General features: G+C 44.5%; 1 protein-coding gene across 4 annotated transcripts in view; it reads left to right on the top strand.

Annotated features, from left to right (window-relative positions):
• Positions 1-14,387, top strand: part of KALRN (kalirin, RhoGEF kinase) — a 651,545-nt gene that overhangs the window by 568,226 nt on the left and 68,932 nt on the right. For all 4 annotated transcript variants that reach the window (XM_011971540.1, XM_011971544.1, XM_011971542.1 and 1 more), the window contains 8 exons: positions 1,060-1,190; positions 5,882-5,948; positions 7,386-7,489; positions 7,672-7,741; positions 8,370-8,456; positions 9,305-9,397; positions 10,860-10,910; positions 11,787-11,864. In XM_011971540.1, the coding sequence (XP_011826930.1) occupies positions 1,060-1,190; positions 5,882-5,948; positions 7,386-7,489; positions 7,672-7,741; positions 8,370-8,456; positions 9,305-9,397; positions 10,860-10,910; positions 11,787-11,864 (681 nt within the window). The remainder of the gene's footprint in view (positions 1-1,059; positions 1,191-5,881; positions 5,949-7,385; positions 7,490-7,671; positions 7,742-8,369; positions 8,457-9,304; positions 9,398-10,859; positions 10,911-11,786; positions 11,865-14,387) is intronic.

The following is a 14,387-nucleotide window of genomic DNA, read 5'->3' as shown; positions in this document are numbered from 1 at the left end:
GGATGGATGGATGGATGGATGGATGGATGGATGGACAGACGGATGGATGAACGGACGGACGGACGGAGAGCGAGAGAGAGAGAGAGAGAGAGAGAGAGATTCTGGCTGGGTGCATTGGCTCATGCTTGTAATCCCAACACTTTGGGAGACTGAAGCGGGAGGATCACTTGAGCCCAGGAGTTCAAGACCAGCCTGGGCAACATAATGAGACCTTGTCTCTAAAATAATAATAATAATAATAATAATAATAATAAAAATAAAGAATGGCCTTAGATTAGTCTTTCATTGTTTGTTTTACAGTTGCCCAACTTGACCTTACTCTCCAGCTTTACTGTGTATCCACACTACTCCTGCCAATTTGCATAATGAAATGCTAAATGTCACTGTGTAATCCTTCTTCCAGGACACTTGTAAAAGTGTTAAGATTGACTCCATTTTGAGTATTTTTATTGTTAATAGTTCCATCCATGGGGACAGGGGAAAACCTCATCATCATAGGACATTTTTAACTTTTCAAAGGCGTTGTACAGCTATTATCTCTGCCTATTCCTTAGAAATCTGCAGAGAGGGAAAATTTAATTTGAAAACTGAGAAAAACTGAAGCATGGAACAATTTTAGCTATCTCACATAAATCATTCAGTGACTAGCAGATCTGGGATTCAAATTTAGGTTCTTTTACCCTTAGTTCCCTCTATAGTACCACATTCGCCCTTTTCACTTGTTTTGTGTAACTGCATATTTGGTATAGAATTGCAATCATTATCATTACCTCTGGAGCTCTTACCTAGAGATAGTCACTTTGACAATTTCATTATGTCTGAGAAATTGGCAGCACATAGATGCCAAGTACATCCTGGTTGCCTGAGAAGGTGGCAGCTCTGGGCTCCCTGCTGCAGGAGGATAAAGTCTCTGGTCTCCTAGTGCTTCACTGTGGTTTGGTGAGAACAGCCTTGGCTACTGATTTTCCATGTTGTCTATGGCTAGGCTGGGAGGACACAGGGATTCCAAATGACTTTTCAAAGTACACTTTTCTAAGGCTGTTTTTTCTTTCTTTTCAGAGTCTAGAAGGAGGCTCATACCGGGGGAGCTTGAAAGACCCTGCGGGCTGCCTGAATGAGGGGATGGCCCCACCCACACCTCCTAGAAACCCAGAAGAAGAACAGAAAGCCAAGGCCCTGAGAGGCAGGATGTAAGTGGCTTCCCCAGATTTCTCCCTGTGGTGCACACGTGAGTGTGGTGGACAATGAGCAAAGGTTGGGGAGAATTCGAGAGGGGTTCCCCACACTGTTTTCACTGACATCATTCATTCTAAGAGTCAGATCTGTGCAGCATAGCACTGATAAACATTGAGCCACTTCGGCACTGACTTGATTGAAGTTTAGGCTAAAGTATATTCTGTGAGATAGCAGCTATTACTGACAGACTGTGGTTATAGGTCTGTTAGAAATTTAAAACAAGGTGATAAAAGGAAAATGGTAAAGTTGAGGAAACTATGAGACTGTTACTGAGGGCCTGTAGAATCAGAGAATCTCTGACCGCGGCAGAAAGTCTGATAGTGGTCACCTAAGAAAACATTTCCCCAAATGTGGGAAAGTTATATGTAGAGGAAGGAGCTGTTGTACCACCAAGCAGGTCCCGTCTCTACTCCTTCTCCAAAGGTTTTAATTTTGCATCTGTTTCTGGGATTAGTTTCTTTTTTTTTTTCTTTTTTTTTTTTTTTTTGAGATGGAGTCTCGCTGTGTCGCCCAGGCTGGAGTGCAGTGGCCAGACCTCAGCTCACTGCAAGCTCCGCCTCCCGGGTTTTTATGCCATTCTCCTGCCTCAGCCTCCCGAGTAGCCAGGACTACAGGCGCCCGCCACCTCGCCCGGCTAGTTTTTCGTATTTTTTAGTAGAGACAGGGTTTCACCGTGTTAGCCAGGATGGTCTCGAACTCCTGACCTCGTGATCCGCCCATCTCGGCCTCCCAAAGTGCTGGGATTACAGGCTTGAGCCACCGCGCCCGGCGGGATTAGTTTCAAGAGAACTTCTTCTCCACTTTGAATAGTTAGTGGTAAAATATAATTCATAGTGCAGAACAATCCCGTGTTATGCAAGAGTTATCTATGTTGATATGAAGTCAATCTATTATTTGAGCTGATCAAGAATATACCAGATACCACTAGTACAAAAGCAGAACTCCTCCAAAACTTCCTTTTCTTTCTTTTTTTTTTTTTTTTTTGAGACAAGGTCTTGCTTGGTCACACAGACTAAAGTGCAGTGGCATGATCATAGATCACTGCAGCCTTGACCTCCTGGGCTCAAGGGATCCTCTCGCCTCAGCCTCCCAAGTAACTGGGACTACAGGTGTGCACCACCATACCTGGCTAATTATTTTATTTTCTGTAGAGATGGAGCCTCGCTTTGTTGCCCTGGCTGGTCTGAAACTCCTAGGTTCAAGTAATCCTCCTGCCTCAGCCTGCCAAAGTGCTGAGATTGCAGGCAGGATCCACCGCACTTGGCCAACTTTTGTTTTCTTGTTTAGGGTTTGGCTCTATGTTGGAAACAGAGCTACTGATGAGTCTTAGACATAGCTCAGCATGTGAGAGATTATAAGCAGTAGCAAGAATTGGGGAGGCAGGTGTGAAAGGTCCCTCCCTGTTGTTAATTAGCCTGCCTCTCACTCTCAAATTCATCACTCCTTTAGCCTGGCCACAGACAGGAAAACTAGCAAAAATAAGTCAGACCAGGTCCTTCTGTTACCTGGAAATGTACAAAGTGTCTATTTATGAGTTTTTGTTTCCTAGGAAACAAAAGTGAGAACATCACAGTGAAGGCCTGGTGTGAAAGCAGGGCTATCATATCACTTCTTAGTGGAGATGAACAAGTGGCATGTAAATCCTGTAATTCCATATTTACCCACTCAGCTTTGTGAGTACTCAAGGGGAACCCGAAGAAATTGGTAAATGGGATAGAGGTTGAGAAATGCCATCCGCAAAGGGAAATTTCCTAGGACTTGCACAAAACTGAGTCTCCTTAGTTTCTCAGGTTATTACACAGATGAGGCCGTGTTGGAGCTGATGTCTTAGTCCTTTGTCAAGCCAAAACAAAGCTTAAGTCAGGAAGGTGACCTCTGAGGTGGCAGGTGACCCTGGGCAAAGCCAGTCACTACTCTTAGCATATAGCTTGAACTGGCCTTTGAGCAGTCATTTAAGCCATTGTCCAGACACAATAGGCCACAAAAGTTTGCTGTCTCTTTTGCCCACTTCACTCATCTCTTCTCCCTCTTCTCATTCTTGCCAAAATCCACACCTCTTCACATCCTGAACTATCCTGGAAATACAACTGTTAGAGTATCTCATTCCTCTTACTATATCTCATCCTTGTTCTATCCTGCTGTACTTTATGGTCATGATGAAAGGGTGGTGTCGAGGTGTTTCACTGTTAACCATATATGAGGCCAGAGGCTGAGGGGTGTAGAGAACCAAGACTCAATCCAGAAGATGGCAGCAGGGCATCAAAGGTTTAAATGAGAGCTCCACGGAGAAAAGATGAACACAAATAGTCATTTGTCCAGGAGAAGAAAAAAGTTGAGAATGGAGTTATTTGTCTTCAAGTTTTAGTCATTCATTCAACAAATACTGGTCTAACACCAGTTATGTACCATCAGTGGGATACATCACTGAATAAGACAAATAATAACAACAAAAGTCTTTGCTCTCATGGCAAGTTTAAATTCTAGTGGGAGAAATCAGACAATAAACAAAATAAATTATGTAGTATGTTGGAAACATGAAAAAGAAAAAAAAATAGAGCAGTGTAAGGGAGATCCAGAGAAAAAATGAGGCCATGTTGCCATTTTAAATGGCCCTGGCATTTGCACAAAGACTGGGGGAGGTAAGGAATTAGCCATAGAGAAAAAGTGTTCTCGAGAGAGAGAACAGCCGGTGCAATGAATCTAAGAGATTTTCTGTGGAAGACCAGCCATTCCCTATCTCTGTGAAAGGAGGTTAGAAGTGGTTCTAACATGTAGCTGAAATAATTTTAGTTGGCCCAAAGAATAACATTTGTTTGTAAATAACTTCTACTAATAAGAACTTACCATGAAAAACATGCCTTGTTGTCAGTTCATTTGGCAATTAATTGTGCACTGCCTTGCGATGCCTGCAATTTAAATCCCTGATGTCACTTTTCAGAATGTCTTTTAATACGTCGTGGTCTCCCCAGGTACTTCATTAACCCTTCAAGGGAAAAGATGACAGGTCCACTAGCAGCACCTAATACAGTTCCCTTCTCTAGAGGCTGAGAAGCCAAAGATAGTCCTCATCTGTCAGCAAATAGCTTAGGATAAAAATATCGCTTGGAGACAGAGAGCTGGACTTCATCTCCAGAGGGCCCTCCCAGCCCCACATTCCCACTCTAACTTTCCTGTGGGTTTTCTTTTGCCACTTTCTACTAGGCAGTAACTTGGGCCATGGTAAAGATATATTTAAATGCTTTTATTTGGCCTTGCCAGTTCCTTCCTGTGGCCTAAAACACATGATTGTCTGTGCTGGAGAGGGAGCTGTTGGAAGTGCTGGGTGCACTGATAAAGAAGCGTGTGTTCCTCTGCTTCCTCCCCATTGCCCAGAGGCCCCAGCCCCAGGAATGTGGTGGCTTCTGGGGCTATACAGAGCAAGAATTTCAGATGAATTGCTTCCTGGGTTCAAAATGGTTACCACCCTTGTGCTGGGGTCCCACTTTGACATCTCAGAACTTTATCCCTTCTGCTACTTGGGCCCAAAATGCAATTGTGTGGTCCCAGGCAAAACTCGTTCCAATCAGATTGGAAGAGTGTGACTCCAGTAGGTTGCACAGCACCACCCTGCCCCTGTGCACAACTATTAGCATTTTATGTAAAGCTCTTTAGCGTCTGGACAAAAGACAGAAAGAGTGTTTGGGTTTGAGGCTTCAGGGACTCCCAAGAGCCAGTCAGGGTAGTTTACCAGGCAGTGGGCTGCTGGGAAAGAGCATGATTTTTGGACTCTTAAACAACTGGGTTCAAATCCTGGCTCTGCTACTCACTTTATAATCATGGTCAGGCTACCTAATCTTTCTGTCTCCGCATTTTCATTTATATAAAATAGGCTTTACAATACCTACCTTATTATAAGCATGGGAAAACCCAGATGAAGGGAGTGGCACATAGTGTGGTAGAAAGAATTAACAAGAAAGAAACCAAGAGAGCAAATGTCCTTGTAATTGTTAAATCCTGCATCCTGGAGAAGGTAGGGATGCATTAAAGGTATGATTTTGGTGTGTCTGCAGTCCATCTTTCTGGCCTTGACTGGGGATCTTCCAGGCCAGTTACCATGGATACCTATCTGAATAATTGCAACTTCCATATCTTAAAAGCTTCACTTGGTATCTATCCATGTCTTGGAGGAGTTACAGGTTGGTAATCAAATTGTCTTTCTCCTCTTGTTAAGTGAAGAATGGAGCTGAAATGAAGGAAGAAAAGTCTCATCTTGATCCCCCGCCGACACTGGCCTCAAAGCTTTCAGAACTCAGTTTTGCCAAAATGGTTGCCATTCTTTCTGCCCTGTGTCTATATAATTGTTCAGTTGTAGGTGAGGGAGAAACACGTGAAGAATAGAAAGAAGAATGCTAGGTGCTGAGTGTCATTTTTTGTGTGACTATTGTATGTCACCTGGGGACGTCCTTTCTGACCTTGGTGTCCTCAGCCCTTCAATAGGGCCTTCTGTAGGGAAAGCATCCGTAAGCATCTTTCCCAGGAGATAAATGTGGGTGTTTTAGGGGATCTTGTCATAAAGGTGCCAAAGTAACTTTTCTGTGAACTTAAAGTAAAGATTTTTGGCTTAACAATGAAGAGGAACACTCATTGTTCTTAATCTCCTGCTCAGGTTTGTCCTGAATGAGCTGGTACAGACAGAGAAAGACTATGTCAAGGATCTGGGCATTGTGGTGGAGGTAAGTAGAGGGTTCCAGGTGGGTCTGTGGTCACCCAACCAGGAGCACATTGGACTCTACCTAGGCCAAGGTGTTTTAATGTGATGGTTACATATACTTTACTGTCTGAGCACTTGCAGAAATGAAAATAAAAATGGTAATAAGTAGAATATGTAGGCAATATTTTTCTTTTCCCCTTGAAATAAGCTATTTAGAGGGAGGTAGAGGCCCGAATGTTATAGCATTTCGGGGAGCCTCTTGGTTAGAGTGGAACTCATTCCACTTTGTTTTAGGTGACCAAGCTATTGTCTTAAGAGCTTTTCTTTGATGTTTAACTATGTGGACATATATTCTTCAGAGCTATGAGCCACATAGGCATAAAACAGGTCATTCTTAGTGGAATCTTAGGGCTTGTACATTTCCATAGATTTTAAGGATAAGTGTTATAGCTAGCAAAAACACAGATAAAAGGAAAACCCACCAATGAGCAAGGTTGACAGGTCCACAGTTAAAAGTCAACTTGGTAGTAAATTAAACAACTCTAGCTCTGTAGGAATTCACTTACGAGGAACTTAGACACTTGGATGAAAAAAAACCTGAGAAAATAAATGGCTAATTTGAGTGACTTAGAGCCCTATTGTTAATCATCTTGAAAGAACATGAAGTCTACAAATTATATGGCTACATTGCCTGCTGCTTCCTTACATTTAACCTGAGTCCCCATCCTGTGAAATCTGCTGACTTAGGGTTTTATATTTGCTTACCTGAACCTTGGATAAACAGATTAACCAGGCATATAGAAGACCTGAATTTTGACTTATGGAAAGTTATTCTTGTCTTTTTGTGGGGCTGGGGGGGTGGAAGAGGTACAGCAGCTTCCATGTGCGGTCCAGCCCAGGAGTAGAGGACGAGGGAATCTGGAGACTGGGAGGCTGAACTGCAGGGAACTCAGACATCAGCGGTGCGATTATGGGACAAGTCATCCAACACCCAGGTGCCTGGGTTTTCTTGTCTGTCAGATGGAGATAATGCTACCTGTCCAACCTCCAAACCTGATGTTAAACCAAAAATGAAATTCTATATGATCGCATTTTATAGACTATAAAGTATTAGCATAGTAAGACTTACTTCTAGGCCAGATGTATCTAATTCTGAGCCTTTACAGACCTGATTAACTTGGACTGGGAGAAGGAAGAGGGACAGCTTATTGTTTTCTTCTGTGCTCTGCTTTCTTAAGGGGACTGGAGACAAAGAAGGGGATGCTGAAACTCATAAAAGTTTTGTCCTTTGCTCTGCACCGGGGGTAAAAGACCTGGTTGAATAGTGAGAAACCATAGAAGCATTTGTCCTCAAACTCACGCAGAGAGTGTAGGCTCGCAGGGGTGCTGTGGTGTGCGGCACGGCCCAGAAAGCTTTCCTCTGAAAATATGCTACTAACCATTGCCTTTGCTGCTGCAGGGCTTCATGAAGAGAATAGAAGAAAAGGGTGTCCCTGAGGATATGCGAGGAAAGGACAAAATCGTGTTTGGAAATATTCATCAGATTTATGACTGGCATAAGGAGTAAGTGTTAACGCTGCCCCGAGGATCCAGTGTCCTGGGAACCCAGGACTTGCGTCCTCTTCCTGCATCTGATTCAAGGGGTAGGGCTTAGGGGAGAGTCTTCTGTCACTCATCTTATTATTGAGAAATAATACAGTTCTGAATAATGTGGCTTCCTTCTCTTATCCCCTTTCTCCTTTTAGTTTTTTCCTGGCGGAACTGGAAAAGTGTATCCAGGAGCAAGACAGATTGGCACAGCTCTTTATTAAGCATGTGAGTGTCTCCCATCACCTTCTCCCCAACTCCTTCACTAGGCTCATTTATATTCATTTTAAAATCCTGGCCAGGCACAGTGGCTCACACCTGTAATTCCAACACTTCAAGAGGCCAAGGTGGGAGGATTGCTTGAGCCCAGGAATTGAGACCAGCCTGGGCAACATAGCGAGGCCCCCATCTCTACAAAGAATTTAAAAATTAACCAGGGCTGGTGGCACATGCCTATAGTCCTAGCCACTTGGGGGCTGAGGCAGGAGGATCGCTTGAGCCCGGGAGGTCAAGACTGCAGTGAGCCGTGACGGCCCCACCCTGCACTCCAGCCTGGGTGACAGGGCGAGACCCTGTCTCAGAAGAAAAATAAATAAAATTTCTTCTCTTCTGCTCTTCCTTGACTGACTTTCCTTCTCAGCCCTCTCTGAGTCTTTTTGTTTGTTTTTTTGACCACCATGGCAATTTGGAAAGTGGCTCTTGCCCACCACATTTATATCCCTGGTATTCAGCTGCCTTGGTGCCTCCCCAAGTGTGCCTTTGTCCTTCGTTCACGTGGAGGCCAGCATGGCACTCTGAGATTGAACAAAAGGCACAAGATGCCTGACTGTCCGCATGTCTCTCTCTGTTCTTTCAGGAACGGAAACTGCACATCTACGTGTGGTACTGTCAGAATAAGCCACGCTCAGAGTACATCGTTGCTGAGTATGACACCTACTTTGAGGTAAGCTGTGCGGGCTTTGCTGAACTAGGATGGGAGGAAAACTCAGGCCAAGACAGCCACTTTCAGAAATACCAGACATCATCCATCCATAGGTGACCCCCACACAGCACCGTTGACCCCTTCATGGCAGGAATAGCTGCCTCAACAAAGAAAGCAGCTTCTTAGCTAAATTTTCATGAGCACCTTCACTTGAGAGGAGCTGAGGTGGCCCAGTCTGGGTTCTCATTTGAGAAGCCCCTATTTGCAAAATCAGCCTGAACACAGAGACGATTTGAGAAGCTCCAGTTCTTCTTAAGTGACCCTGGAGCAGATTGTACCCACCAGTCCCCCAGGGACCACTTACTGAGGAGCCTTCTGTTGGTTGAAGGGGTTGCAGCCACTTCCTAGTCTCTGCTTGGCCTAGCCTGGAAGGATTGATTTTGCAGGCAGAAAGGCAACACTGTCACTTAGAAAGAGCGCTCAGCTGAGTGTTGGGAGATCTGAGTTTAGGGCCCTGCTCCATAGGCTTGTGTGTCAAGGAGAAGCCCCTTTTCCCTGCTTTTGCCCTGAAGCAGTGGAGAGAATAAGGCCCCTCCAGCTTGTCTCCCAGGACTGGGGTGAAGACCAAGGTGTGGAAGTACTCATTGTAAAAGCATGGGAGGAAGGCAGGAAGCCAGTGGTGATGTGTGTTACGTGTTGTTCATAACAAGTGAACGGTCCTCTAGGCAATTTTACCTCTCACATTGCTTAAAGATTCTTCAGCTTCATTGGAAAACATGCAGACCTGTCTTCCACGCCTTTGAACCCTGATTCAGAGCACCCGAGTTCTTCAGTTCCTTTTTCTTCTAATATTGCTGCCTGTGTTTCAGGAGGTAAAACAGGAGATAAATCAGAGGCTGACACTGAGTGACTTCCTCATCAAGCCCATTCAGAGAATAACAAAATACCAGTTGCTCCTCAAGGTAAGAAGCTGGGAGCCTGGGTCAGGGCTGGAGAAGGGTCCCTCAGGCTCAGAGCAGGCTCAGAGCAGGTTAGCGTAGTGCTAGGCGTTCTGCCTCTACCACACTGTCCCAAAGGACTGTGAACTGTGGGAGGGGTGGTAGGGACGTGGGAACTTTTATCCGACTGCTGGTTACTCCATCAGCTTTGCCCCCAGATAAACTGCATGACTGTTCTTCCTGCCCTTAAGGTGGCAGGTTGTTACTTGATTTTCCTTTTTCAATTCACATTCTTACTTTGTCTCAATCATTGACTTGATACCTTTAAAAAATAATAAGAATATAAAATCAGAGTGAACTACAAGGGACAAAGAAAGGGAAAGACAAGGCTTTAGAAACCTTAGAGTAGTAATACCTAAAATTTGATTTTATATATATATATATTTAAATATAAAATCATTATATTTTACATATAATCAATATATATTATCAAATATTATATATATTTATTTATATTTGAGGCAGGGTCTCACTCTGTCACCCAGGCTGCAGTGCAGTGGCACCGTCATAGCTCACTGCAGCCTCAAATGCCTGAGCTCAAGCGATCTTCCCTTCTCAGCCTCGCACGTAGCTAGGACAACAGGTGCATGCCATCATGCCTGGCTAATTTTTTATTTTTTCGTAGAGACAGGGTCTCACTATGTTGCCCAGGCTGGTCTCAAACTCCTGGCCTCAAGCAATCCTCCCACCTCGGCCTCCCAAAGTGTTGAGATCATAGGCATGAGCCACTGTGCCCAGCCTAATTATATTTTAAACAATGGCTTAACTTGATTCATCTTATGGAACTCAGAGGCTAAATAGGAAAGAGAGACTTAACTTTCCTTTCTCTCCTTTCTTGTCATAATCCCCCTTTCCTTCTGTCTTCCCTCCCTCTCACTCTTCCTTCCCCCATAGCTTTGAAATTTTGAGGCTGAGTGCAGTTGCTCACATCTGTAATGCCAGCACTTAGGGAGACTGAGGCAGGTGGATCACCTGAGGTCAGAGTTCGAGACCAACCTGGCCAACCCAAAAATTAGCTGGGTGTGGTGGCACTCGCCTGTAATCCCAGCTACTCAAGAAGCTGAGGCAGGAGAATTGCTTGAACCTGGGAGGCAGAGGTGACAGTGAGCCGAAATCGCACCACTGCACTCCAGCCTGAGCAACAGAGTGAGACTCTGTCTCAAAAAAAAAGGAAAAAAAAAAGAAAGAAACAAAGTAAGAAAAGAAAAGAAAAAAGAAAAAGAAATTTTGAATATTCTGGGAGTTCTCTCTCTGTTATTACATCTTACATGACTCGTAATTTCATTTCTCAGCTACTCTAAACCGTTGCACCTCTGCTGGGAAGGAAAGTCTCCAGGGTGTTATTGTATTTTTATGATAAGTTGTTTCCCCGCTGTTTTACTAATTTTACCCCTTCCCACACTCCCCTGCTTCCCCTACTTGTTAGGACTTCCTGAGATACAGTGAGAAGGCTGGTTTGGAGTGCTCAGATATCGAGGTGAGTTTTCTGCTTGTAATGCTTGCTGTTCTTAGGGGCCACATTGGTTATCTCTCTCTAGAGGGGATAAGATTGTCTCAGGAAGACCATGGATCCAGGTGCATCCCTCTCGGACAGTAAGAGGCTCTTGTAAACAGCTTTGTACCTGCTTGAGGAATGGCAAGTGTTAACACAGCGTTTCCTAGAACTCGATAACGTCTGTCCTGGGGTGGACTACAGCTGAGCCCCACTGGTGTTCTTTAGGCTCCTGGTGACACATAGTAGGAAAGGGTTACCCCTTAATATCCTTCAGAGATTAGATGTAAGTTGCACAAAAGCCTCAGTAGGCAATTTTATTCGTGAAGGCAAGTATTATTTGAGTCAAACATATGAAGTATTCCATTTTCACCTCCCTATCCAAACCCTGCAGACTACGTCCAAGTGAAGTCCTTTGAGACAATGTCACCATGGGATTATTTTAAGCCAGAGAGGTTACAGACCATTCTGACAGATTATTTTAGTTTAAGACCTCTAGTGGCTCACAAGCCAGGCTAAGCTGTTGCCTGGGCAGCCAGGAAGCAACAGAGAGAAGAAAGAAAATCTGAGAAGGCAAGGGACTTGATGAACAAAAACAGGAAGGTAGGGAAAGGAGGAGCTGAGTAATATTCCCTCAACATATGCTCAATGACTGACATGGAGCCCCTGTGCTGAGGACCAACACCCCCTCTCTGGAACAGAAAGCCCCATACTCTCTGAGTGGACAGCAGGCACCAGCGTCCCTTCCTAGAATAAAGGGGCCACCAGAGACGAAGTCCCTGTTTTCCAGCACTGAAATACCAAGAGCTTCCTGCCTGAGTGCTGTTCCCCCTCCTGAGTGACGATTGTTCTTTCCCACAGAAAGCAGTGGAGTTAATGTGCCTTGTTCCCAAACGTTGCAATGACATGATGAATCTAGGACGTCTGCAAGGCTTCGAGGTGAGTCTTTAAGAATGCGTCTAAGCCCACTCTCTCCAGGACAGTAGAAGTCCAAGCTGTTGCGGCTTCCTCCCTCCGAAGCCCTGTGTCCTGCCTCTGCCTCCTTCATTCACTCACCACTATGCCTTCATGCCTGGGCCCCTCTGGTTCACAGTCCTGGAAGATGCATCTCTTTAGGAAGTCCAGCAGTAGGGAGGTCATAAGAAGTTACAGAGCATTTGGCCAAACCAAAGTCAGAATTCCAAGGAGATTGGAGAGACCCAGAGGTCTTTTTTTTTTTTTTTTTTGAGATGGAGTTTTGCTCTCGTTGCCCAGGCTAGAGTGCAATGGCGACACAACCTCTGCCTTCCGGGTTCAAGCGATTCTCCTGCCTCAGCCTCCCAAGTAGCTGGGATTACAGGCATGCGCCACCACGCCTGGCTAATTTTTTGTATTTTTAGTAGAGACAGGGTTTCTCCATGTTGGTCAGGCTGGTCTTGAACTGACCTCAGGTGATCCCCTGCCTCAGCCTTCCAAAGTGCTAGGATTACAGGCATGAGCCACCACTCCCAACTGTTTCCTTTTTTTTTTTTTTTTTAACAAGCACATCAATCATATTCTATTAGGGCTCACTTGCATGACTACTTCACTTTAACTTGATTGCCTCCGTAAAGACCCCATTTCCCAATAAGGTGACATGCTGACATTCTGGCAATTAGGGGCCAGGACTTCAACATAGGAATTGATGAGGGGCATGGAAGGAGAGAAAACACAATTCAGCCCATAACAGTGAACCTTTGAAGAGCAAATTGACTTTCTAATTTAAACTGAATAACTGACTGTTATTAATGTATATCCAAACCTAATAAATTAGCCACACATAATATGTTTTTAAGATTAATATGATAAAATTGGAACTGACAGAATTATTGATTGGTACCTAGTAGTTGTTGATCCCTTTAGATAAAGATGTGTATCTTCTATTTCCCAGCGGTCCGAAACCTAAGCTGTCATTATTCCTTTTTTGGGGCAAAGGGATTCCTAGAATTTGAGATAACTAAGAAATAAATGGCTTGTTTTTTTTCTGGCTACACTGGAATGGAATAGCTACAAGACAGATATATAGTTGACTCATACTCATACCACTGTATGAGTAATTTAGGGGATAGTGTATTTAAGTTTGAGTTCATGCATTGGATTCATGACATTGTTGAGCCAAATTCTCTTCTCCTCCTTGCCCTTCCAGCCCATCCCATGTGTCCCTGTCTGGTTTTCATGCTTTGCTGTGACAGGAACTATGTGGACGGTTTTCTTTGCTGTGCGTTTTTCATAAGCTCTTGATCTTCCAAAGCAGGCCGGAAGCATTAGTGTAAGCAGGGTTACTCGGCAGACACACACTGAGTTCTTAACTATTTTTCTTCAGTCATACTGGGTGGAGTTTTATACTTTTTCCCTTGGCATTACATCAGGTCTGAGGCTATACTGAACAAACCAAGAGATCCCTTTTGCTCTTCAACCTTGAAGACCCCATGTTTTCTGAACAGGAGACTAACTGTGCTTCTCTGGGTCTCTGGAGGAAGTGACCACCGGCAGGAGTGGCGTCTGATTGTGCTGTCTGCCCCAAGTTAAACTTCACAGGAGCTGTGTTGTTCATGTGCATGTGCGTGTGTGTGTGTCCATGTAAGGGCACACACAAGCACAGAATCAAGCTTTTAAGTTAAGCACTGCTCTCTCCTGCTTTTGTTAAGCCACCAGAACCTGCTTTTGGCATTCCTTCAGGTAACTGGGAAGGACAGTGAGCATGTGTCTATTCCCTCAGCCCATGGCTTTGGGCTTGAGAGAAGTTAGAGCCTCCTCTTTTAAATTCCCCCCCACTTTCAAATCCTTTGGCTTTCCCTTTGATGCTGGCCGAGCTATAAGCCATGATAGGTTCTTATGTAATATTAATAGAGCTTTCCTGGCTAGCTGGTCACTGGCTTAATATTAACTTTGGACCAGGGTAGAGGTAAGCCTGTTTGGCTGCTGACATTGGCAGTAAGGAGCCATGATCCAAGCAGAGGGCAGGCACTTCTCAGGAACACAAAAGAAAAATAACCCTTCTGCTGGGTAGTGTTTGGAATAAGGCATCACATTAAGGGAATGGCCACATTTGCGCCGAAGGACAGAGTTGTCGCCTGAGAAGGAGTACCTGCATTTCAGAGGAGGCCCTCAGATTGCTCTCTCTGATGTCAGGGTCTTCTTGTTGCAAAGCAATAGAAATGCAAGGTGCTCTGTCAGAGTCTGGGAAGACTTTCTGGGTTGGGCCATATTCCCTTTGAAGCTGTGAAGATGTCTCTGAAAATCTCATTAGAAACTGACAAACCAAATAGGTTCTACCTCCTCAGTTAGGTGTCAGGTGGCCTAGTAGCTAGAATCATTTTTATTTTTTTTTATTTTTTTTTTATTTTTTGAGATAGAGTCTTGGTCTGTCACCCAATCTGGAGTGCAGTGGCGTGATCTCAGCTCACTGCAACCTCCGCCTCCCAGGTTCAAGCGAATTCTCCT

The sequence above is a fragment of the Mandrillus leucophaeus genome, unplaced genomic scaffold (assembly GCF_000951045.1).
Source record: "Mandrillus leucophaeus isolate KB7577 unplaced genomic scaffold, Mleu.le_1.0 Scaffold123, whole genome shotgun sequence".
NCBI lineage: Eukaryota > Metazoa > Chordata > Mammalia > Primates > Cercopithecidae > Mandrillus > Mandrillus leucophaeus.
Note: the sequence above shows the minus strand (reverse complement) of the source record. Positions and strands in the feature narration are given on the sequence as shown.